Genomic DNA, 23,601 nt, shown 5'->3' with positions numbered 1-23,601 from the left:
ACAGGCTATGGGGAATATCGCCACTTACCCTTTCCAAAAAGGCTTTATCTGTGTCAAATAGAACAGCTAGTAGCCTCCGCTTATTACACTACAGGGAATTCCACTCAGCATTATTCCACACATTGGCTTCATTTTAAGATCGGCCATTGGTCGGTTCACATCACTTCACATATTGGCGTCTCAGATAAGTCAATAAATTAAAGAGGCTAATATCCATCCGTCACTGAGGTGGCGTTATGGGCGTGACCCTCAGGGCTGATAAAGCATGAGCGTCACAGTGAGACGACGGCACGTGATTGATATGCGTGCGCTGTTGTGATGTCATCCCATCTGTTTGGACCATAACCTGAACATTTATGGCTTAGACTTAGAGCCTCATACTGTAATTGTGAATCACTAAGTGAAAGCGATATACCGGTAGTAGCTAGCTAGTATATATTGTTGCTGTCGGGCAGAAACCTCTTCTCTCCAACTTATTGTCCAGTACATTCATTTCATACTTCATCATACTACAGCGTCACACAAAAGTAGCAGATCTACAAGCTACTTGGTACCATTAAAAAAGAATCTGAATCCTGAAATGTAGCAGTTTGTCGATTTCATTATTTAGCCTCAATTTAGTCTCTCTCTCTCTCTGCCAAATGATGTTTCAACTGCATGTGAGACGCATAAAGGACCATGTTGCTACACTATATCTACTGCCATTGTTTTCTTTTAACAATGTACTCGTTTTCTAAACTTTTCCCCTTTCTTGAAAACTGCAAATGCACAACACAGTCGTTACAGATGGAGGTAAGAGGATCACTCCGTTTTAGTGACAAAGAAGTTACAGGGATGAGTCAGTCACCGGAAACATTTTCCTCATGCAAAGCACGCCCATCCATGGCAGCAGGGCGGCCGGGAGTGACCGAGTCACAGCTTAACGATGCATCATGTAAAGCAGTTGTGAAAATAGCACATCTACAAGCTCACAATGCATCAACACATTCTTGCCCTGATGAAGACTGGTTAGGTCTAATCATGTTGGCAGTTGACCTTTTTAATTTAATGAAAGGCTATCCTCCTCATTTTAACCTTGAGTGCTGGATCGTTTCTTTTTTCTTCATACGTTGTGAACTAGTTTGGGTCTTCCCTTTTGGGTCTAAAAAAAGTTGGGAGCCGCTTGGTGTAAAGTGACATGCTGAGCACATCCATCTGTGGCAGCAGGGCAGGATGGTACATGCCCGGTGATGACACAGTGAAAGGTTCTAATTGAATGCACTTGTTTTGTCCCGTCCCCCCCACCCCAGGTCCATGGCGTTCTCTTATTTTAAGAGAAATGCATTAGGAGATGGCAGCGTGTGGCAAGGGGCCAAGCGCGTCACTGGCGCAGCCTTGGCGATATTGCAGAAAGCTTTTAGGAGGTTAGGACGGCGGCCCGTACCGGTAGCAGATGACTAACAGTATTGATGGTTTTATCTGGGGGCTCATTACGCTAAGAGCCCGATGGGGGAGGGGAGGTGAGGTGGGGCTGAGAGGGAAGAGATGTCCTTGGGCTGATCTTGAGAGTGAGTGAGCTGGCGGGGAAGCTTCCGTTCACCTCCCGGTGTAGTTAACGCCACACGGGCCGTGAGGGTCACGACCACCCACTGAATGGGGTCCCCGTTGGAAGAGGAGGGGGATGCCCTGCCTAAATATGGTTCCCACGGGCCACCCCCCCTCTGCGCACATTTGTATGCATGTATGAGGCATGGAGTCAAAGCCTCGTGAACACTTTGCTTCCTGTGTTTACCGCACACTTTACAGGGTAATAAAACATGAAATACTCTGCGTGTGTGTGTATAATACAATATACCTGTATACTGTAACAGTATATTTATGGGCAGGCGACCTCTTATCTCCATATGTTCATGGTTTTTTACTTACTTAGTTCAGTTTGTTGTATGACAGTCACACAAAAGTAGCAATAACAGCCAATCTACAACATTATGCTAATTTTTAAAAACCTTTTATGAAGAACAATTCCACCTATAATGACATGCCCAAAAATAGGGAGTAGTAATAGTAGTAAAATAATTTGGGTCATTGTATCGTCTACTCAGGCCTTTGTGAGCACCCCAGACAGTTTCCGATTCAGGATTTAGATAAGTAATTGAAAAAATACCGCCGCTTCACGTATTACAGGATATTTTTCCCATTTCCTGAAAAGTAAAGGTGATAATAGTGCAAGTGATAAATGTTAGTAAGAATCAATGGCAAAGCTGTTAGTTAATGAAAAAATAAAAATCGTTAATACAAGAATAAACCAGATTTTTTTTTCCTTTTCAATCATCCAGTGTTTTCTCAGAGTATTCCAACTTGACCGTAACTGTATTTTCAAATTAAAAGAAAGCACCACTTTTAACCAACATATACTCACACATAAAAGGAGCTTCTGTCCATTTGCTCAGGTGTTTTAGTGGCAAGGTTAGTTTGGAGCAGTGAGCAGTAACAGCTGACCTGAGGTGAGCCTGTTTGTTTTTCCAACACCACGATCTCTTCCCCAAATCAAATGAGCAAGCACCCGTCAAAACAACAAGCGAGACAACTGAGAGCTAGCACCCAGCACCCAGAGTTAAACGAAGCAGAGCCAGATAGAGACAGAGAGGGGTGGAATTAAAGACAGAAGACTGCAGAAAAGTAGCACAACATGCTCTCTGAGCGGACAGGGGGGTTAGGAGGCAACCGGGATGGTGCCTGAAAAACACTGTCCCCCGTCAGGGAGACGGGGGCCGGGAGACCACACGGCCGAAACCCTCCGTCTAAAACGACAGCGGAGTGAGAGAAGCACAGTGAAGAATACGAACTATGATGGAGAGAAATGGGTGGGGGGAAGGGAGGCGGTCAGAAAGCACCCGAGCACCACAGTTTATTGCATTTCCCGATTGATCGCACCTCAGGCAGCTGACTGCTGGCACTGTCCGAGTGGGCCAGCTCCAGACCAGGGCTGTCCAGGCGAGGGAGCGAGGGCAGAGAGGGCAGGACGGTGATCTCCTCCGTCAGAGCACTGCTGGATGAGTCCTGGGACTGCTGCAACGAGTCTACGTGGTTGTCGTCCGTGGCACAGTCACTGTTCACCTGGGAGAGAGAGCATTGGAGTGGTTAGATAATAGACACTGCATCATCACACGGGACAGATGGTGGTTGGTGAAGCAGTGGTTCTGAAACGTTTTCATGGCAAGGACCCCCAAATGTATAGACTCCCCCATCTGAAAATGTCATTTTTTTATACTTTCAAGATTCATAAAAAGAAATCTAAAATAACAGACTGGCTCTGGCAAGCTGGCTCTGGCAAGCTGGGACATTGAACATGTTGCAATTTATTATGGACAGTCGTTTCTAAAAGTCTAATGACTCATCACAGTGGTGGAGGATATAGGCTGAGAGACACATCTGATCACCTTATTTGTGATCATGTGAAAATCCATGCAGGAACATTCATGTGATAATGGGTTGACGTCTGTTTTTGAGGGGAATAGCTATTAAAATGTGACTTCTTTTTCATTTTAAAATCGGAACACCATTTTTGAGAGAACTTTCAGTCTAGTAGCTGGTTAACTGAGATGCTGAAACAATATTCGCCTTTCCAATGTGTCTATAGATATTTACTGTATATTAATAAAAACAATTAGAGAAATACTAAAAAGAAGTACAACATAATGTTTAGTGGTTTTAGTCCACTATAGCAGGCAAAACGTATAATCAAGGATACATGCCATTTTAAAGTCACAGTATTATACATTCCAAACATCACTGTGTGAATCAGGTGTAAAAAGTGCTGCATCATGCTCATTGTCAAATGGTTGTAATACTAAATGACAGGAAGGAACAGATTTGGGGTCAAAAGGCCATCAGTAGGAGAAGCTCATTCGCACATCGCACTACAGCAAAAGTAAGAGAAAGGGTGGCAAAAGCATCCATTAAGCCAGTATTTATACTCTGTAGTACCATGGGGTCACAGTTGTCACTTGCCAAAAATAACCAAAATTACTTTTTTTTAGCAAGTGACACTTGTGAAGTGAAGAGAGAGAAAAAAAAACAACAGAAAATCAGGAATTCAGGAAAGAAAGGTTAAGTAGTTTGTGTTCACACAGGAACATGCTGTTATTCTGAGACTTGTCCTCAAATATATATATAGAACGTCAATTAAGATCTACGGTAGTTTCTATCCAACTGCGAGAAAAGCACTCTCGTTTATCGTCTGTAAATAGACATGAGTGGGTCTTAAACGTGTCTCATTTGAAATTTAATTGCTGGACTGTGTGGCTGTAGCTGGGGTGAAAGCCCAAGACAAATTTCCCTTGTGGACAATAAAGTTTACCTTGACCTTGACTTACCTACAGGAAGGAAACAGGACAACAGCACTAATTTTGCAGTGAGGCCGCAGGTGTTTTAAGATTCAAGGGTGAGAGGAGAGAGGGGGGGGGTCTATCACCAGCGAAGAAGCAAGCGTCTATAGCCTTCCCTCGCCCATTTACTGGCAGCAGGTTCAGCGCAGCGCAGCGCACGCACACACACACACCATGCCAGCGGGCTGTGTGGGGAGCGTGGTGTGGTGGGATAACAGGGTGGGGTTCGTGGGGGGCTACCCTGACTGGTGGGGTGAGACTTACGAGGCCGGAGCGGGTGAGAATCTGGCTAGCGCTCAGTACCTCCTCCTCAGACGACTCGTCCGTGTCCTCGTGGTTGGTGAGGTTGAGGCTGGGCGTGCTGCCCGTGTACTGGCACTCCAGCAGGGTTGGCGTGTCCCCCTTGTCCATGCTGTCCAGCGAGCGCCGCCGCACACCCCAGTTGAAGTTGTCCATGCTCTCACCCTGCGGACAGCGGGTTCAGATTTACACATATACACGGATGGATATACACAGTGGACAGTATGGTTCTGGAGAAGTCCTGCATAGAGCTCGGGGCATGACTCATGAAGTGAACGAAACAATAAAATAAAATAAATCGATGGGCCGTGTGTCCTATGACGGAGCATAATAAATTGGGCATTAGAGGCAACCACTGGGCCTGTAGCATCAATTAAAGCTTTATAGTCAGAATTCTATATGCTCACTTCAGATAAGCTGTCAATTATTATGTGTCCTGCATTCAACGAGATAACACAGAAGACACTGACCTGACATAACACACTGAATTAGGCTGCTGCACTGTGTGAATTGAATATCACTCAAGTTGGCAGCATCTACAGAACATTTGATTTAAAGCATATCGGCTCAGTTGTCGGAACAATCTATTCAGGAACAGCTTGCAGGGCAGAATCTGTCCAGATGATGAGCACTGATTTGCTTTCAGAATAAATGTGACCGTTGTGGAAAAAGTAACCGTGCAGGACTCTCAACAGGACATGATCAAGGTTCAAGGCAGCACACCACATACATGTACACATGACCACTTACTTAAAAAAATAATAATAACTTGGATATATCACTATCCATGTTTCCATACAAGTTTGCTGTGCCAATTATTAAATGCATCATTGACCATTAAACATTTATTTCTGACAACATTTGTCATGTAAGCATTAATAACTAGTCAGTAGCATTCTTTGTTGAAAAGCAATTACTTGTGTGATAACACTTACTGAAAAACCTTTTTATCAGCCCCAAAATAAGAATAATATCCTTCATTTGCGTAAGAGGTGCACTTGGATGGAAAACAGTTCATGATCACAAACACAGTATGGACCTGAATGGGAGGAGCTCGTTTCTTCTGCCATGTTACCATTTTGTAAACATGATGTGGGATGGGGGGGATGGCTGATTTTAGCAGTCACACCTGGCCTGAATCAAACTGATTGGACAGAGTTTAATCGATGCACGCAGGATAAATTGGCCATCACCCCATCCCACACGTCGACATTCTGGGATGTAAGGAATGTGAAAAAGAAAAGAAAAACTACCAAAGTAAGGGGCTGATGAGGAGGCAAGGCAGCAACGATTATCTAACTCCATCATCGATAAAACTTAAAAGAACATCAACAAAACGGGTGATTGTGAAAGGGTGACACAGAATACCGGACAGACAGGAGGGTGCCGCGGGACAATGGCAGCTCTAATGCTTAATGTATACACCGCCATACGACGGTGTCATGTGCCGGCACACAACATGGCCATGCGACGAGGTATAAATCTGGCATATGGAGTTGACCGGCCCAAAGACTTACCTGTGACTCCTTGTGGCAAAAGAAGAAAGGGAACACGAGTGTTAGAAGACGAAGGACACTCACAGAACATTCACATACTTTAGGAGAACATTTGTACATGAACACCAGACATCTTTACAACACAAATCGTGCATTGTAGCCGCCGTCCGACAACAACATGAGCACCGGAGAACAAAACTCGAGTAGCTTGTGACGGAAGGTAAAAGTTGAGGGATGCGCACGCCTGCGCGTGTGTATATGAAGAACGTGTGCGTAGTGCGGGTTGTTCGCCCCACCTCGGCGTCCTCCAGCTCCACGTCCAGGAAGTCGAAGTCCTTGAAGACGCCGAACTGCTGCTCACTGCCGGCGTCGTCTCCCAGAGCGTCCTCCTCGCGCACCGCCTCCTCCACCGTGGGGATCAGGATGGTCTGCTGGTCGCCAACGTCCAGGTCCTCGTTGGAGGAGAACACCACCTGCACACGCATCATGGATCAAAGCAGAAATAAAATACGTCTCACCACTGAATTATTATTCATTTACTTTGCGAGTAGGGTTGTCACAATTATTACATGATCGTCTAATCACAATTATTTGAGATAAATCGGAAAAAATTGAAATAGCAGATCTACAAGCCTACAAGGCATCACAAGCTTGTAGATCAGCTATTTCCGTTATTTTATAAAGTATAACATTTATAAAAATGCCAGTAAGTTATTTTTGCCCTGTGCACTTTTTTTTATTACAAAGCCTAAAAGCCCAACAGAAATGTAATTTCTATTCATAATGTCCCAATTTCCAAAAGGCCAAAATCACAATTAAATCGTGGCAGCCCTATTTGTGAGACTGTGCGACAGGACTGTGACCCCACACTGTTCCCAATTAACACAATATGTAAAATTGTGATGTTTTAGTACCATTGTTCATGCTGTTCCTACCTTTGGCCAACCAGGTGAACAAATCACACATTGAGGCTTTGCATTTTAATGAATTATCCCAGACCCTTAGGTTGACCACTTAAAATGCTCTACTCTTTAAAAATAACTATTAACATTAGAATACAAGAAGACTTTCTGGCTTCTCTATGGAATCCAAATGACAGTCTTGGCTACTGAGGAGAACTTTAATCCATGCACACCACTGCAGGAGAGTACTGTAGATAATGCTTTGTTCACAAAACTATCCACAAGGATCTATGTCAGTTTTTCAATTATTCCATTAATCTACACCCTACAGTATTATAAAATGAGGTAATAAAGCACAACATGATGGAAAATGTTCATCAAAAGTTGAGCTGAACCCAAACACAATCTTGAAATCGCTCAATATGTTGACAGGTAAAAAACATTCATGTTTTGCTGACGTTGCAAATAACACAATTCAATTTATTGCTGCATTTCATATACTGTAATGCACCACTAAAGAAATTATCGGAATTGAATTGCATACATTCTCGATTGATTACTCATTTGACCCATAATCTATAAGTATCAGCACAAAGAACAGTGAAATGTGAGTAGAAGAAACTTACGGAAGGATTTTTGGGAATGCCAGACTCTGGGCCACATAAAGACAGGACGTTCATCAGCTTCTCTCTGGTTCTCCTCTGTAATGACGACAACATAAGACATTTAGGTGATTGATATGACAACATCTTCTGGCACTACATCACTGGACACAAGTGTGTGTGTGTGTGTGTGTGTGTGTGTGTGTGTGTGTGTGTGTGTGTGTGTGTGTGTGTGTGTGTGTGTGTGTGTGTGTGTGTGTGTGTGTGTGTGTGTGTGTGTGTGTGCGTGTGTGTGTGTGTGCGCGTGTGTGCGTGTGTGCGTGTACCTGAGAGAGCTGAGGCCTCTTCCAGCTGACGGGCACCAGGCCGTTGGAGTTGGATCCAGAGGAGGTAGAAGAGGTGCTCCTGGTGACAGCGATCACCTGAGGCTTCCCGTTGCGCCCCGCTGCGGTGCGCTGGTCACCGTACTTATGCCCTATGATGGGGGTCTGTGGAGGTCACATACAGATACCACAACGCATTAAGACCTGAGGCCCATTCTACAAATCAGTAGTTCTCGCAAGACTTCTGTGAGCTTGTATATCTGTTATTTTTTTAATTGCCATGACACAGATGTTTTCACGTTTTTAATGATACTGTGCATATATATATACGCTAAAAGTAAAGGCTTGGAAAGACAAGTGAATAGTGGAAAAGATAGTGACTCAAATGAAAATGTGCAGCTTTAAAAAATTGTTATTTCGTTAACCACTTGGAAACTATATACTTTGATGAAGGCCAAACAGTGAAAATAGGCAATCTACAAGCTCACAACACGTCACTTTTCGATGCACTGTGAGCTTGTAGATGTGCTATTCTCGCACAATGGTCATCTATTATGACATGCCCAGAACGTTAGTGTTCATGTGCGTAAATTCAAATTCACACTTGGCCTCGAGTTGCTTGCAGAAGAAGCCACTAAAAAGAGCTGCAGCGCTGACCTCAGAAATGTCAAAGTGGAAGTCCAGCGTCTTCCCGGGAAGCTCCTTGGAGGAGTTGTTGAAGATGCGCGTGAAGGCGATCTCTGGGGAGCCGGACGACTCCGTGCTGTAGGAGCGCTGAACCTCGTCTGGGACCACTAGGCTGGCAGAGCGAGACACCACCAGCTTCAGAATGTTCTGGGCCTCCTTCCAGTATGGGCTCTGCACACACAAACACATACGTATATAGTGGCTCCATTGTCAACGATGTGATGTGTAGGTGGTCAGACAGGGATAATGTGCGAGTAGGAGTGGCCCATTAACCACAGTAACTAGCTCCTACGCACAAGCTGAGATGGCATGTAGAGAGCCATTTTGAAACTGTAAGAGACCCAAGACACTTTCACGCAAACCTCGAAAGCACTCTAAACAAAGGCGACTCACAGAGGGCGCCAGCATGCCACACACACAAATGGACTCCCAACAAAAGACCACACAGGCATGGGTGACAATGATTGCATAAGGAATTGCCCCGAGGCAGAAGGCTGGTAAAAGGCTCACATAAAGAGCTGATGGTTTGGATCAAGAAAAGGCCTGAAAACCCTGCTGTGACCAGTTAGGCATATTTTCCCTGCTGTACAGATTGGGAACGCCTTCTAGCAAATGTACACACAATGAGTCAGAGTCTATTGAAAGACAGACAGTCAAAGAAGAGCATGCTTTCACAGAAAGCATGTCTATTCATGCCAGTGTGGGGGTTGTCAGTTGTCACTCACTCAGTTACACCACTGTAACTGAGTACATCATATTTTTCTTTTCGTATTAAAAGAGGGTTGTTAATGTAAGAGCGTGCATGCTACAAAAAAGGTCCATTTGAACACAGGTTATTTTTTCTTCCATTTCCTGAAAAGTAACTGTTTTGGACTACAAGGTTGACCTGACAGCAATGCTCAGCTGTGTCCACTGGGGATGAGGAGGGGTGGGACGGGGGGCGGTTTGAGGGCTCACCTGAACATATTTGCCGATGATCTTCATGATCTCCAGGTTGAACTGTTTGACGGGGGCTGCCGACAGGTCGATGTGACTCAGGAGGCTGTAAATGATCTGAAGCAGGGACTGCTGCATGCCGGGAAGGCCCTTCTCCAGCAGCTGATGGAGGGACAGATCACAGGTTACCAGTGGTACATCCATTGTTGCGTTTGGAATTATTGACTGGGATGGCATGTCAAGCTCTCCTTTAGGATGTATTGGAGCTTACCTCGGCCAGGTAGGTGACCAGGTTGAAGGTGATGTCGGCGAAGGCGTCGTGCACGTAGCGACACACCACGTTGATCCAGTTGGTGCAGTCGCGTGAGTAGCTGTGTGTGCTGTACAGGCTCATCATGTGGGCCAGGTTGGACAGCGTAGGAGACTTCTCCTCGGCACACACCTTGGCGATCTTGTCGGCCGTCTCCTTGCAGAAGGGCGTGGGGCTGTCAAAGTGTTGGATGAGGTGCGGCAGGAGGCACAGGATGTTGAGCGGGAAACCTGAGGAAGGAGCGGCGTTAAAAAAGAAAAGGGGCACAAGACAAACGTTCAGCCACCAGATTTGCAACTTTTACACCTGTGTTAATAAGGCAGCAAAAGGCCTGCAATCATGATATATCGTGTCTGTCGGGTCCAAAACTGTTACATTCAGGATTCCAACAAAAACATTTGCAAAATTAGCAGCCCAAAATACGTTGTGCTTCGATCTTATAGATCAACTTAAAATTTTTATGCTGTAGTATAATCACACAGGGCATTAATTTACCAAAAAACACCAAAAGTTTAAATATTGGACATATGTTTCCTCCCGAGCCCCGACAGCAACAATATACTTTTAAATTGATTTCAAGATTTTGCACAAAATGTCGGTCAAAACACTGGTGTCTATGTGTCTCTTACCCGCCAACTGCGAGGGGTCCACCAGCGTGTGTCGGGATACGCTGATTAGCTTGCTGAGCAGGTGGATGGTGAGCTCCTGGGTGGAGGCCGAGGTGAAGCCTTTGAGGAAGAGCTGCAGCAGGCCGGGGAAACTGTACCACTTCAGCTTGGCCTGGACGCGCTCCAGACGCTCGCGGCTGTCCGCCTTCTCCAGGGGCAGCTGGCCCAGCAGCTTGTTTAGCAGCCGCAGCGCCAGCAGGTACTCGAACTCGTAGTCCGACTCCAGCAGCGAGGCGGCGATCCAGAACACCGTGGCCATCAGGTTGGTGGGGTCCACGGGGGGTGGCGTGGCCTCCCCGCCCGTGCCCGGACCTACGGTTTGGAACCATGAGGATACTTTAGTAACTTTTGTAATAAACGACACGTATGAAATAACGTTCTGTTTGCCCTTTAGGGCCATATCTTTGATCATTTCAAAATAGTTGAAATCTACAAACTCAAAACGTATCGCAAAGCTATTTCCACTATTTTTGAAAATGATTGGAACATAGTATGAACATAACATGTATACAGTTGATTGGAGACGATTCTGGCGATAGCACAAAAACAATTGCGATTAATTATCTAAAAGAATCCAGGCGATTGTGCCTCGGCCTACCTGGGCCTCGGCCTCCTCCCCCACCCTCCCGTAGCGACGATAGGCTCCGCGTGCGCGCCAGGTTTCCGTGGCTGCCTCCCAGGCGGTCGGCGACATCCAGGGTGTTGCTCCGTCTCCGGTCGGCCTTCCGCTCGCCCATCAGGCTGGCGCGGAGCGAGTTGCTGCGGGCGTGGCCGTATTGGGCATAGTTGAACAGACCTCCGCTGCTCAGGTTTAGCTGTCCCGTGCTTTTCCTGTTGGCTGCAAACTTAGCGGCCAATATGTCGTGGCTAGGGGTCCTGCAATATAAACGTTTTATTAGGTTTTTTTTTGTGAAAAATAGGTTTAAACTGCACAAAACCTTTGTTAACCTTTATTTTCCCACATGATATCTAAATATCTGTAAAAACTCTATAAGGCAGTACTACTTGTGTGTCCTTGGTGTCCTAACTGACACCAGGGTTAAAATGTCTCCATGCAGACCACCTCCAGTTAACACACTCTCCCATACAGACTGTTTAACCTAACATTTTATTCTTCAAAATAAGTTCTGGATTGCAGCTATAAGCACAGCTCAGCAGTTAGTAGCTGCTCAAAAATGGAAGATTTTAAAATATGTCTCTCACGCTGGAGAATTGGCTATAGCTGTGGCTTATGAGGAGACTTACTGTGCTAAGGCAGTGAGGAGGTCATAGTTCTTGACTGTGTCTGCCAGTGTGTCGATGCCCGACTCCAGGGTCAACAACAGTTCAATAACAAAACCCTGAGGAGAGAGAGAGAGTCATGTTATCAGACACACACACACACACACACACACACACACACACACACACAGACCCTCACAAGGCTCCTAACACAACTGATGCATTGCTTTACTCTCCATCCAGGTCAAAGAGGCACCCGTCTACTCTCTGAACAGAAAGCTTTCATAGACACACAAGTAGCACTAGGGTGTAATGTTCTTCTGACCTGAGCCTCCTCTCCGGGGTCTCCTACGGTCTCCACCAGGCGTGAGAGGACGTCAGACAGCGTGGCGGCTGTCAGGGGCTGCTTGAGAGCCCTGAAGATCTGGAAGGAGCGGCCGGCGTAGTGGCGAGACGAGCACGACAGAGCTGTCTGGAGGGCTACTTCACTCAGCAGGGACTCTAGCTGGAAGCCTGACGGGAAGGGAGCATACATCCGTTAGTGTGACTGATAACAGTTTCATTTCACCATTGTTTCACCGGCTGTTAGGTAGATATTAGTTGGCCTGATGAGAGATTTCCGTACTGACCTGCCGGTGACTGTTTAAACACAGTCGTTACATGTCGGAGGAAGACACTGAGCTGATCGGCGCTCTTGATGTTGGGGTTCTTGGGAGAGACGTCCTCGTGGTTCCACAGCGGGCCACGCTTCCTACACCAGACGAACACACACACACACACACACACAACCCGTGTTAGGAAGAGAGACTGCCAGACACACGTCACCACCACCACCTCCATATGACTTCATCACGGCAGTCAAATCAAAACCATGTGTGTGTTAACATGTCAAAAGTCAAACCACACAAAACAAAGCCATGCGATATGACAATACCCGATCCGTTCAGACATAGCTGTGAGCATGAAAGCAAACACATGAAGATGGGATGAAGAAATTAGTCATAGTAACAAGGATGATGATGAACACTGACACACCAATATGTTAGTTCCAGGTATGGTTATTATAGGAAACTGAAACAAAAAAAAATCTTAAAACTAAATCCAAATAATGCAAAACAAACTAAGGCAAACAAAAAAGCATTGGAAAAAAATCATCTTCATTTCCACCCCCATCATATCTGATGTCATGCATTCTTTTCTTTCATTCTACCCTTTTAGCTTCTGTAAAACAAGACTTTCACCATAATCTCTGAAAAACCAGAACTAGCCAATTCCTAAAACCAAAACTAAACCTTCTCATATCATACACTTGTAAAACGAGCTAAACTGAAGTCAACTGCTTTGAGTGGTGTTGTGTGCCACGTTCTCTCTCTCACCTGGAGGTGACAAACTTGATGAGGGCTTTGACCTTCTCATCGGTGATGTCCACCTCGCTGAGGAGGGTGGGGCTGAGGTGGGACAGGGCCGTAGCCCCCGTCCCCAGGCTGATGCTGGAGGAGGTGGAGCTGGAGCTCAGACCCGAGTCCGTCATGGGCGATGGCTGATGCTCGTGATGTGGCATGAAGTCCTGCACTCCTGTATGGGGGAGGAAAACACATGGGTCACACCTGCACACCAACCGTATAATTAACACTCAGGACTTCATACAGAGAAATAGTATGCATGGATTATATCTTGCCATTAACCACTTACGCCCAGTATAAAGTACTTTGTTGTATGACAAATAGCAAAAATACAACTCACAACGTGTTTTGAGCTTGTAGAACTGCAATTCTTGCAATTAAATAAATTCTAAAATGTTTGAAAATGTTTCCCTATAATGACATGCCCAAAACCAGGGCCTAATATGTGCACTCAGCGAGAGAGCTGACTTCTGCTGCCACCTAGTGGTCTGGCGATGCAATTACAAAAACAGTAAACTTGAAATTCCTCAGCAGCTACTGGAGCCTGACCTGTGAGGTTGAACTCGGGGGTGATGGGCTTCACGGTCAGGACTCGGGGGTCGTTGTACTCCCTGTTGCGGAGCAGCACCGTAGCCAGGGACTGAACGCTGCTGTTTGCTCCCTGAACGACCAGCAGGTGGAGCAGCAGGCGTTTGCAGTGCTCATAGACCTCTGGATGCTGGTGATCAAACCCTGGAGGGAGAACACACAGATCAGTCACCATGACCGGTCCAATACAACTCCAACGTGTTGCTTACGTACTAAGGAATTAAACCACAAGAGGCCATGGTTCACCATGGATTTTAGCTAAAACAGTTACCAAACTGCCAACATGAAATTCAATCAAAATTAATCATCTCTTCTTTTTTAAAGTTACAATCTCACTACAAGAAAATGCATGGAAGAAGATACGCCTTTTCAGTATCTGCCTTGATTTTTAAATCCCCAACAGGACCGCTCTCCTTAAAAGTTATATAGATATAATAATATATCTATGGACATATAGGTAAATATTGTAAGCAAAATGTTGGCGGGGTCACACTGATGCGAGGCGAGTATTTGGACGCAGCCAATGAGAATCGCCATTGGTAGTGATTACCATTTAGTTAATTTACGCGGGCACTATTTACTTAGCTTGGTGGTATGGGAACTCATTGCAGGGAGCAGAACTCATCATGACTATGCAGAGAGTGGTGTTTGTGTTTACCTATAAAAATGGCGTGCAACAGGAGGCGTTTACCTATAAATATGGCGTGCAGCAGGAGGTGCAGGTAGGCGCTCCACTCCACTTTGACCCCGTGATCCACAATGAGGTCCGTCAGAAGGATGACAGCGATGTTACATCTGGAAAACAGAGAACAAAGCATGAATTGACAGCAGGATGCTGCAGTTATGGGACAGTGAGATGTGTACAAGCTCATAGCGTGCCACCGAGTGGCGTGGTACGAGCTTGTAAGTCTGCTATTTTTGAAAAATCGAAGAACGACTGACATAGAAACATAGCTTTTTCAGAAAACTGTCAGGATGTAGAAGACATTTTTAGAATCTGATCTCAGGTCAAAATGGGTTAATATATTTTTTGAAAGTAATTTTGTAATGGATTGGAGACAATGTTTGTGTGTGTTTGTTTCGTACCTGTGGAGGGTAAAAGCGTGTGCGTGACTGTGCGTGCGTGCCTGTGCGTGTGTGACTGTGCGTGTGTGCCTGTGCGTGTGTGACTGTGCGTGCGTGTGTGCCTGTGTGCGTGTGTGGGGGGTACCTGTGCAGGGACACAGCAGGGTGTTGGAGTGTGTGCGTGCCTGTGTGTGCGTGTGGGGGGTACCTGTGCAGGGACACAGCAGGGTGTTGGAGTGTGCGTGTGGAGAGTACCTGTGCAGGGACACAGCAGGGTGTTGGAGTGTGCGTGTGGGGAGTACCTGTGCAGGGACACAGCAGGGTGTTGGAGTGTGTGCGTGCCTGTGTGTGCGTGTGGGGGGTACCTGTGCAGGGACACAGCAGGGTGTTGGAGTGTGTGCGTGCCTGTGTGTGCGTGTGGGGGGTACCTGTGCAGGGACACAGCAGGGTGTTGGAGTGTGCGTGTGGGGAGTACCTGTGCAGGGACACAGCAGGGTGTTGGAGTGCGTGCGTGCCTGTGTGTGCGTGCGTGTGGGGGGTACCTGTGCAGGGACACAGCAGGGTGTTGGAGTGTGTGCGTGCCTGTGTGTGCGTGTGGGGGGTACCTGTGCAGGGACACAGCAGGGGTGTTGGTTTCAGGCAGGTAGTCCACCAGAGGAGCCCAGCAGCCTCCAGTAGGAGGGAAGGGAAGAGGCTCGGGCCGGTTGTGGTCCATCACCTTCAGACGCCAGTTGGCGTACAGAGGCATGGAGTCACCTGGAAAACACACACACACACACACAGGTTATTATCACTTGTGTGTGTGTAGGTATATATATATATATATATATATATATATATATATATATATATATAATGGGCTGTACAGGCAAAACAGATATTTTATTGTGATTATCATGCAAAGTTACATCTCATCTTGTATATAAAGTATAATACCCATTATACTGATGAGATGAGATATAGGATATATCAATAAAGACAGGGTTTAAAGTGTTTAAAGTGTGTGTTCGTACTCTTCTCCTCTTCATAGGAGCCTCCAGAGCTGCTGCTGTATCTGGACTCCAGACGGTGGTGCTGTCGGTTCAGGTTGCTGTTCAGACCGCTGTAGATGTCCAGGTGGGTGTAACTGTAAATGGATATCATCCGTTACTTTTCAGGATATGAGGGGGGAAAAAATGGTGTTCCAATGGATCCAATGTAGTAATTTAGTCATAAGCTCTTTTTAATACTTTTCATTGGTTCGATATTTATTAAACCCACAGACACAATATAATAGCAAATTAGTAACAACATTTTTAAAGTCGCAATAGTAGCAACATTTTTATTTTGCTACTATCATGTGACACCGACTGTAGTGTGAAATATGGAATGGAATACTGAGAAACAAGAAACAATTTACAGTAACTTGAATTTAAAGTGACCTCATGACTCCTTCGAAATATATTTTTCATGTAATGTCAGCTGCGTGAGTTATGGCTGCAAATTAACTCAGTGAGTAAAATGTCGCTCTAGTGGAATTATCACCACCATAATAATTTAAAAGCCACTTTTATTCAAGGTCATTTGGACTCCACTGTAAGAGCATCAGAGCATCAGAACACCAACAAAGTAACTGCATGTGAACAGCACATTTTTATGGCAGATAAAAGGCAAGCTGGCACCAGCCTTGAAGAGTGTTTTTTTTTGTACCTGTCCTCCATATTCGGGTCTTTGATCTTGCTGTGGTCGTGATGACCGTCATTTCCTGGCACCATGGTATTGGTGCTGGAGGTTGTTCCTGAGAGGACAGATGAGAAAATGCTCTGTCACCACCACCCAGGAATCATTGTGCATCATTTCTGACAGCGTGCAAGGTTGCACCATCTCATACTAAGTTGAAACACAGCCAGTGTAAATGACTTGTAAGTAAAGAATGACATTACAAAAATAATATAATTCAGGCATTTAGCAGGCACTCTTATCGAAAGTGCAAAATCGGAATAAGTGGCATAAGCATGAGCTCTTATCAGTAAACAATGTAAATAATCACAGAGATAACAGTGTAGTGTCTCAGAGAAACTAGGATACCAGGTAAACAACAAACCAAGCATCTGTCTCAACAACATGCTATATAAATCGTTCTTAACATTTGTGGTATAGAGACAAACAAATCTATGAAACAAAAACAAGTGAACAAGATGTGTCTGCATAGTGGACTAGCGTCAAGGGGTGTCCAGAAGGGGTATAGGGAGAGTGCAGTGCTAGGAGTTGAGGAAGTGAGTCTGAAGAATTCAGTCTCACAAGTCAGGCTCCAGTAGCTGACAGTACTGTAGCTGCTCAGGAAAAACTGCAAGTGAGTCGGCAGTTCTGACTGCAATGGGAAGGATAGTCCACAGTTTGGGAGCCAGGAGGGATGTATATTCGGCTTCAAAACAGGCTGTATAGTAGCTTTTCTTGCTGGGGCCCTTTACCGTTTGTCGCAAAAACATGATTTTTGGGGGTTAAATCCCCTCCGAATTACTTACACATGATCTAACGTGTGACTTGAAATTGTAATTGGCTGGCAATATTAGTGGGAGGGGCATATGTAAGACACTGCGGCAACCACACTCTTTTTAAATTGCAAATTTTCTAGTTTTGTAGTAGTAGTAGTGAAAATAGCCAATCTGCTATTTTCACTAGTTTGGGTACCTACTACCGCGGAGATTTCTCTTTTGGGTCACAGGCTAAAACGTTTGGGAACCACTAGTCTAGGAGGATATGTGGAGTGTTTTATGGAAGTCTCGAGACGTACAGACGTAATGTTGGATCATGCCTCAAAAGTATGAAAGTTGCCAGTGTAAGAAGCAGAAAAGGTGGAGATATGGGAAAATCAGGCTGAATAAATTAATGTGTCAGCATGGTCAGTACCTGAGGAGACTGTGGGGATCTTATAGCTGGAGGTGATGCGGTAGTAGGGAGGGTTGTCCATGTGAGTGACGGCTGAGCTCACAGGGTCCGTCAGCTCCAGCTCACACATCAACTCCTCCAACAGCTGCATAGTCTTATCTCTGCCCAGGTACACCACCACTCGCTTTATCTGACGATCAACAAAACACACTGGTTATAATAGGGTGATATGGAACTGTTAGTGATCATACCGTATATATAGGCCTATTTACATGCCCCGATCAAGGTGATACACCGACAAATGGGTGTTGCTGGTTCTGCATTGCTACATGTCTGCAATTAAAATACTTCCAAGACATCACTGCCTTGCAAGCTTTGCAGCCACTTGCAGAAGACTTCTCTTCCTTGGTTTGCTTTGGAATAAACTGAGAAAACTGGAAAATAACATATTTTGCTGATTATCTTTGGTGGCAGGGGAACGCATTGGATGCTGCCAAATATGTAATAGGCACAATGTTGGCACTCTAAACTGAAACGCTTAATTAGATCTTTGTTAGTCACATTTGCTATTGTTGGTAAAGATAAGTAAGAATTAGATCCATGTCGAGTTTGGACAAAATTTCCCTTGAGTGCAGCTCAATTTAAAGAGCTGAGTTTCTGTATTCCATTACTATCCATAATGTGCATGTCTCACTGTCTATTTAGAATAGTCCTAATACCATAACAACAATACAAACTTTTAACTGACTTATTTCCATAACCTATGCATGTAAATTAAAGTCACTGTATATTTGGGGCAATGGCTGTAAACACACTGTAACTTACATAGGGCAGAAGGCTGGGGTCACTGTTGACGCCAGACATGCTGATGAGAAAGTGCAAGATGATCTTGAGGTTCTTTGGCCAGCTGTCTGCCAACGTGGTCCACACGTTCTCTATCTCCGACCAGGCAAACTCATCCCCGTACTAGTAGGGGAAACACACAGCGCACATTTAAGGTCATGCATATTTACATTTCCTTTTTTCCCCCCTTTTTCTCTAAACCCTCAACCCTATCAACCACTCGCATGCAGGCACGGACACACACCACAACTGTTACCAATAGTACTGACTGGCAAAGTGTTGGATCCTGGATCCACCTGCTTCAATGCATAAGTTTCTCCTAAATCTCTAGGACCTGCTTTTCACACGCATCCAAACACGTGTGGTATACCCTCTCAGGTTGAGTCGGCACTTTATTTGAGTAGGTACAGTAAGAAATGATATAATGACACATTGTAGCCAGCAGTCGTCTACCTGGACCAATCTAGGCACGCAACACACTTTCATTGTGAGTATGGATGATTCACTCTCACATTGAGAAGGCAGGCAATGCATCATGTTTTCATTAGTCCCCCCCCCCCCTCTCAATACAGTAAATCAAAAATGGTAATGATTTAAAGTGTATTTATTCTGTAGATCAATAAAGTGCAAAGGTTATTGTTAAAGCTTTTCTCCCAGTTATTCACCTTGGCGGTCATGAACATGAGGTTGTTGAGCACCATGGTGGTGGCATGTGGCGAGCCCCAGCCCTCGCCGCGAAGCCACCGTCGACTGTTCATCATCATCATGTCGCGCTCATGTGCGTCCTCCTCGTCACCCGCCGACTCCTCGCCGCGCTTTGGTGGCGGCTTGAAGTCCACCAGCTCCACGTTGTTCATCCAGGGCAGGAGGTAGTGCAGCATCACCTGCCGACCACCAGGGTGAGCCGTCTGGATGCGCTGGCTCACCTCTGTGGTGCAATGACAAACCAGGAAGGAAGCAAGTCAGGGCCATGGCCAAATTTGAACACCCAATTTCAGCTCGACTGCCCATGTTTTCTTAACTCATAGAATGCTGAAAGCGTTTTTAAACGTTTTATTATAGCCACCCCTAAGAAGCGCATAACGTTTTTATACGTTTTATGGTCCAAAAAACGTTTTTTTATTGATTACTATAGTTCAACTATATTTGCGCCCGGACAACTCATAATGTAACACCGATCGGCTCTAAAAAGAGTTAAAACCCCCCCCTGCTGAAAAGAGGTGTTGGTCTGAGAAGCGTCTGGCACCGCCTATTGGTTGGTCTATGCGAGGACGTACGACGTAATGGATACGGCCGTCCGGCATAGACCAACGCAGATGTCAGGGGATCTAAAATGGATGGGACAATGCTCTTGTTTGTGTGAATACACTCGATTCCCCCTCCCCTCCTGTTTCTACATGGTTTCTCCCGAGGGAGAATGGTGGGGGGGGGGGTCTCTTCCTCTTGGATCGCATTGGCAGTTCCCCCCCCACTCCCGAGTCCCCACTGCTTTCAACTGCAAGGCTTGCGCTCTCATTCTCGGAACAAGATACAACGCGATTTGCTCTCTGCCCGTATATAAACCTGCAACGATCGGCATTTGATTTCATAACGTAACGTTTGCCAGACACATGTGGAGTTAGTCATGGACAGATTGCACATCATTATCGAGGGCCCGCCATGATACGTTGGTCGCTGATCGCAAGCCGTACTGCTGCTGCGCTGCTCGCATCCAACCATCCAATCCATCCCCCTTTCTCGTTACAACAGGCTATTATAAACTCACCGTCGAGCAGCCTGCCCTGCACCTAATGTGATAAAATGAACGGCAGGACAAAATCGGATCGATTATTATCTGTCTATCAGCAACATACGGGTGTTTGTCTTGCAACGACAGGTGGTGCTTTCTCGTTTTTTTTCTTCCAAATACGTTGACGTGCTGCTTCTGCTGCTGCCGCATCCATCTCGTTGTTTTTCTTGTTGTTTTTTTTCCCAAACATGTCCAGACACAATCCGATCCAGTCTCGCGTCTCACCTTATAGATACGCGAGACTGGATCGATGAGGTTAGTGGTATGTCTGGACATGTTTGGAGCGGCACACGACAATCGACAATAATGTTGATTATGCAAGATCATTTCCTCAAAGCCTAGTTGCCCCCCCCCCCCCCCGTTACTGCGATTGTTTGTAGCTCGAATCACAGAATGAGTTCAATGAGCGTAGGGAGAGGGCACATATGGGGCTACGATTGAAGAAAGTTTCCAAGTCCGTTTTATGATCAGATAATGTGCATCAAGACTCTCTGCTTTCATAAGAAAAAAACTAATACTGTAATTGCGAATGCAATGAGCACTTACTATGAGACCTAGCAGATCACGTCTGTCTGTCTGTCTGTCTGTCTGTCTGTCTGTCTGTGTGTGTCTGTGTGTGTGTGTGTGTGTGTGTGTCTGTCCCGCTTACTGTATATGTGGACCTGGCCCTTTTGTGCCCATATATGGAGCTGAGTGATTTGTGAGTCATGGTGACATGAGTGTGATGGCGTGGTCCTGCTTTGGGGACTCCTTATATGGTTATGGCTCAGTCATGGTGACATGAGTGTGATGGCGTCTTTTGTGACCATATATGGAGCTGGCGTGGTCCAAGCACTAACTATGACACCCTGCAGATCATGTCTGTAATTTATTCTAATTGTTATTGCAATTTACGATCTGCGCTCGCCTTCCGCGTTCGCGCGTCTTACTCGTATTAATAAAAATCACACCCCTGTGAAGTGAGCAGTGCAATGTTGTGAAGTGAGCAGTGCAACATTGCACTGCTCACTTCACTGGGGTGTGATTTCTATTATTATTACAGTATTAGTATTTTTCTTATGAAAGCAGAGAGTATTCTGTTTCATACGGTATATAGTATGTACATGTCGCTATAGGCCTTATTTTGTGAATATTTAGTTGTTAGGTCCATGCTCTCTAAAATTATCTTTTTCAGAGAACTTTAGAGATGGCATGGGCCTGAATAACTATTATTCACAAAATAAGGCCTATAGCGACATGTACATACTATATACCGTATGAAACAGTCGACTCTCTGCTTTCATAAGAAAAATACTAATACTGTAATAATAATAAAAATCACACCCCTGTGAAGTGAGCAGTGCAATTGCACTGCTCACTTCACAGGGGTGTGATTTTTCTGGGTGGTATTTTTCTTATGAAAGCAGAGAGTCTACTGTTTCATACGGTATATAGTATGTACATGTCGCTATAGGCCTTATTTTGTGAATAATAGTTCTTCGGGTCCATGCCTTCTCTAAAGTTCTCTGGTGGGCGCAAGCTGCATTCAATAGCCAATTAGTGACAAACTGTATATGTGTACAATGTGTACTGTTTTCCTCCTAAAAGTAGACATTCAGGGCTTTCATTCGGTATATGGTTTGTATAGGATATTATTTGTGCTCAATTTTATATCGGTCTTTTGAACTAAAAAAACTGAACTGAAATGTCTGTCAACTTCAGGCCTCCATATCTCTGTTGTTTTTTTTCACAAGCAGCGTGCAGGCAAAAGCAGGTGTTAGAAAAAGGTCAATATCTCCAGAATGGAAGATGGTAGAATCATAATTTTTTTTTTAAATTGAAGTGGACAAGTTGGGCTTTCTTTTTATTTATGCGATTGTGATTCTCGCTATAAGAGGCCCCTCGCTGTGGGCCCCCCAAAAAGTTCAAAAAGCCCATGTTAAGCCTTCAGCACCAGTAAGCCATGGTCCGCTAGAACCTGTAGCAGTTAAAGTGTTAATATATATATTTTTTGTAGCAGGGCCGGAGAGCAAATGAGGTTTCCATCTCAGTACAGGGCCATGTGACCACATGACCATTATTACATTAATGGTAGCAATATACGCATGTCATTTTCAAATGTAGTATTATGTATTGAAAGATTCTATTCTAATTTCTACATCTTCTCTTTGCGTATCTTTTTAAAGATGAAATCCAGGACTGTTTTAGACGAGTGTATAGTTGTGTGTGAGACCTGAGAAGATGGGCAGGGTGAGTTCGGGGTATGTCCTGGCCAGTTCCTCAGACAGTTGGTAGTAGGACACAGAGTAGAGGTGTGGCAGGGGTGAGGGTGGTGTCAGAATCCCATCTGTCCTCTGGATCTCCAGTTTGTGGGCATAACGGAAGAGCTTGGGCTCCAAGATCTAGATTACACACAGCAACACAATGTGAATAAGAGATCTAAAAACGGCAACCTTCTGCATTTCATTGTTATGTTATGTGATAGAGTGTTAAAATGTGTTGCATTGATGTGACTATTCCAATATAAACACCTACACACGGATGTGTGTAAACATACAGTGCAACGCAGTTACACTCTGCCCAATGAACGACACGCTGTGGTGGACACAATACGACTGACCTGCAGCAGCTGCATGGCAACTTCATAGATATCCCTGGATGAGTCGGCCGCCTTGAACAGGATGAGGTTCAGCAGCACCACAGTGTCAAACTGGTAATCCCTGGAGAGGAGGACAGATCACAGCCAGTCAAATGCCAAGATGTCGCAGTAGGTCCCAGTGTGATGCACGCACTAGAGACTGACACAGGAGTGGATTAATTGTAATCCCAATCTCATCTCCAGTACCTGTTGTGAAAGACGTTGGCGATGGCCTTGAAGCAGCCGGAGGCCACGCGCCGGGAGCCCGTGTAGCAGCGGTCCACGGCCCAGAACATGAGGTTGCTCTGGTCTGGGTTCAGCTCCAACAGCAGCATCACGGCCTCACAGCCCAGCTGGTGCACCTAGAGGACAGGACCGCACAGGAGCGTGTTGGTAAAACACAATACACCACAAGACAACCAGCATGATCCGCTGCTGCTAATCAGTAACACACAATACACCACAAGACAACCAGCATGATCCGCTGCTGCTAATCAGTAACACACAATACACCACAAGACAACAAACAGGATCCGGTGCTGCTAATCAGTACCGCACATACTGTACACTACAGTACAACAGACGTTACCTCCTGTAACATTCACTGTACACTACA

General features: G+C 45.4%; 1 protein-coding gene across 13 annotated transcripts in view; it reads right to left on the bottom strand.

Annotated features, from left to right (window-relative positions):
* The window catches only part of fryl (furry homolog, like), a 107,265-nt gene that overhangs the window by 16,166 nt on the left and 67,498 nt on the right, over nucleotides 1–23,601 (bottom strand). For 11 of the 13 annotated variants that reach the window (XM_080769814.1, XM_080769813.1, XM_080769811.1 and 8 more), the window contains 25 exons: nucleotides 23,193–23,347; nucleotides 22,968–23,067; nucleotides 22,581–22,749; nucleotides 19,245–19,507; nucleotides 18,562–18,702; nucleotides 17,758–17,926; nucleotides 16,558–16,645; nucleotides 15,882–15,994; nucleotides 15,474–15,624; nucleotides 14,495–14,598; nucleotides 13,765–13,947; nucleotides 13,189–13,387; nucleotides 12,442–12,563; nucleotides 12,138–12,325; nucleotides 11,837–11,931; nucleotides 11,190–11,467; nucleotides 10,553–10,903; nucleotides 9,885–10,153; nucleotides 9,635–9,775; nucleotides 8,648–8,848; nucleotides 7,994–8,155; nucleotides 7,692–7,766; nucleotides 6,460–6,636; nucleotides 4,632–4,832; nucleotides 2,914–3,096 (listed from right to left, as the gene is read on the bottom strand). In XM_080769814.1, coding sequence (XP_080625940.1) covers nucleotides 2,914–3,096; nucleotides 4,632–4,832; nucleotides 6,460–6,636; nucleotides 7,692–7,766; nucleotides 7,994–8,155; nucleotides 8,648–8,848; nucleotides 9,635–9,775; nucleotides 9,885–10,153; nucleotides 10,553–10,903; nucleotides 11,190–11,467; nucleotides 11,837–11,931; nucleotides 12,138–12,325; nucleotides 12,442–12,563; nucleotides 13,189–13,387; nucleotides 13,765–13,947; nucleotides 14,495–14,598; nucleotides 15,474–15,624; nucleotides 15,882–15,994; nucleotides 16,558–16,645; nucleotides 17,758–17,926; nucleotides 18,562–18,702; nucleotides 19,245–19,507; nucleotides 22,581–22,749; nucleotides 22,968–23,067; nucleotides 23,193–23,347 — 4,278 coding nt within the window. The remainder of the gene's footprint in view (nucleotides 1–2,913; nucleotides 3,097–4,631; nucleotides 4,833–6,459; nucleotides 6,637–7,691; nucleotides 7,767–7,993; nucleotides 8,156–8,647; nucleotides 8,849–9,634; nucleotides 9,776–9,884; nucleotides 10,154–10,552; nucleotides 10,904–11,189; nucleotides 11,468–11,836; nucleotides 11,932–12,137; nucleotides 12,326–12,441; nucleotides 12,564–13,188; nucleotides 13,388–13,764; nucleotides 13,948–14,494; nucleotides 14,599–15,473; nucleotides 15,625–15,881; nucleotides 15,995–16,557; nucleotides 16,646–17,757; nucleotides 17,927–18,561; nucleotides 18,703–19,244; nucleotides 19,508–22,580; nucleotides 22,750–22,967; nucleotides 23,068–23,192; nucleotides 23,348–23,601) is intronic. The other 2 variants (XM_080769819.1, XM_080769815.1) reach the window with 1 other exon arrangement.

The sequence above is a fragment of the Protomyctophum bolini genome (assembly GCF_963924005.1).
Source record: "Protomyctophum bolini genome assembly, chromosome: 8".
Classification (NCBI taxonomy): Eukaryota; Metazoa; Chordata; class Actinopteri; order Myctophiformes; family Myctophidae; genus Protomyctophum; species Protomyctophum bolini.
The sequence above is the reverse complement of the archived record's forward strand: the minus strand, read 5'-3'. Positions and strand labels throughout refer to the sequence as shown.